Source organism: Opisthorchis viverrini, assembly GCF_000715545.1.
Source record: "Opisthorchis viverrini unplaced genomic scaffold opera_v5_60, whole genome shotgun sequence".
NCBI classification, from domain to species: domain Eukaryota; kingdom Metazoa; phylum Platyhelminthes; class Trematoda; order Opisthorchiida; family Opisthorchiidae; genus Opisthorchis; species Opisthorchis viverrini.
In genome coordinates this window covers 14,440-16,133 of record NW_008751712.1, presented here as the reverse complement: position 1 = coordinate 16,133, position 1,694 = coordinate 14,440, and the positions used below count along the sequence as shown (strand labels likewise).

General features: G+C 45.0%; 1 protein-coding gene across 1 annotated transcript in view; it reads right to left on the bottom strand.

The window, feature by feature from the left end:
- Positions 1-1,694, bottom strand: part of T265_03751 (hypothetical protein) — a gene marked incomplete at both ends in the record, with an annotated part of 90,983 nt that overhangs the window by 86,962 nt on the left and 2,327 nt on the right. Inside the window, 3 exons of the mRNA XM_009168304.1 lie at positions 528-650; positions 687-714; positions 881-952. Coding sequence (XP_009166568.1) covers positions 528-650; positions 687-714; positions 881-952 — 223 coding nt within the window. The remainder of the gene's footprint in view (positions 1-527; positions 651-686; positions 715-880; positions 953-1,694) is intronic.

Sequence of the window (1,694 nt, the reverse complement as noted above, 5' to 3'; positions counted from 1 at the left end):
ATAAACTGGCGTTGAGTCCGCTCTTCCATTCTCACTTCAACGTTCTCCTCTTTACAGGGCTTCCTCTGCCGACAGTGGTGAAAACTAGTGGTAATGCCGTAGTATTTGCTTGTGTAGTCAGGTTCTGATACGGCCGAGAATCCCATCCCACGCAAGACTGGCCAGAAATTCGGGACGCTTGCCCGTCCGGCATCAAGCCGAGATCTGATTGGTCGAAAGTCTGGACCCAACAGCTAATTATGACCCAGTATTGGCCGAATGCCGAATGCCAATGCCGCATCCAGAACTCGTCACAATTTCCAGAGAGTTATTGCTGCTTACGCTACATATATGAAGCGCTGTACAAGTGTTCCTGACTTCGTTTTGAGAGTTAATATACCTTGTGCACCTTTGGTGTTTGTTTTGACGTGGACGCTAGCTTAGGAGGCTCAGACCGAGAACTAAGCTGAGAAAAATAGCGTTACTACAGAAAACGAAGAGAAAACTGAACCAATTTTAAGAAAATATGTCAAACAACTACCACTCACTTTTCGGAACATTTTATCGATCGTTTCAAACCGCTTTGCTTCGTTAGGCAGCTGTTTCGCAACATCACCGCCCATAAAAATGGCCTCCAAATACATCCACTTCTGCTGCACAGCGACCCATAGCTAATAAGTAAGGATGGAAGTTATCAGTAGTCTCACGTGGGACCAACTTAGGAGTGATTCGAATCTTTGATAAATATGGGAAGTTTATATTGTCGAACATCAGTATTTTGATGAGTAGTGGGAAGGACTTTGTCATACTGAAAGCTAGTCTTGTGTGATTAGGCAAAGAAAGAAAGCAGTTGGCGCAATACACTCATTTACAAACAAATCTGGTTTTGGAAGAGACTCACCTGGAACCCAGCTGAATCCCTCGTTCATGATGTTTCCAAGCGGCTGCATGTGCTGCATCAGACCACCTTATGCTTCAGCTGGCACAATAATCGAGATATCACGACGCATGTATAGGCCTAATACACTGCTCATAGGGTTGCTGAAAACTCTTGGCCGGCCACGACGGGTTTTTGCCCTTCTTGGGGCTCATCAAGTAGGCACAGTCCTCGAGTTTCCGTCAACTTTATGTTCTACTTGGACCCAAACTGCGTAAAATTAGCGAAATACACTCGGGAGTATCAAATTCTGCAGCCTTCTGAAAAGTTGTTAGCAGGTTAGAGTTCACACGGTATGAGTTTCTTCTGCGTTTTTTGCCATAACATAAGACACGGCAATACATATGAGTGACTCAACGACAAATTCAAGTTTCCAATGAGCCTTTCATCATTTCTGTGAGTGGTGTTAGATTAATGTCTGGCCACCTCTCTACAACAGAGCTGTTTTCAGTAAAACCGAACTAAGTTTTCTAGAATGTGGATAGTCGCACGACCCGTGAAATTCGCATCCATGCTAATCTTTGTCAAATAGCTCACGAGTAGTCAAACAGATGTGTCCAGCAGATTTCAAGCGTTCGTGTTGTCACCTGACTAGGAAATCCTGGTGAGTCAGCTGATCGGTAGAACTAGGGAAGATACTGGGTCACCGTTCGACTTGTTGGGCAAATCAGTCACCTCGTCTAACGAACAACCACATCTGCTTCCTCAGACGTGATAATCAAAAGGCATCTCCAACATGCGCTGGTGTGTCTGAACTAGGTGTTGCGCGACTCGTGTT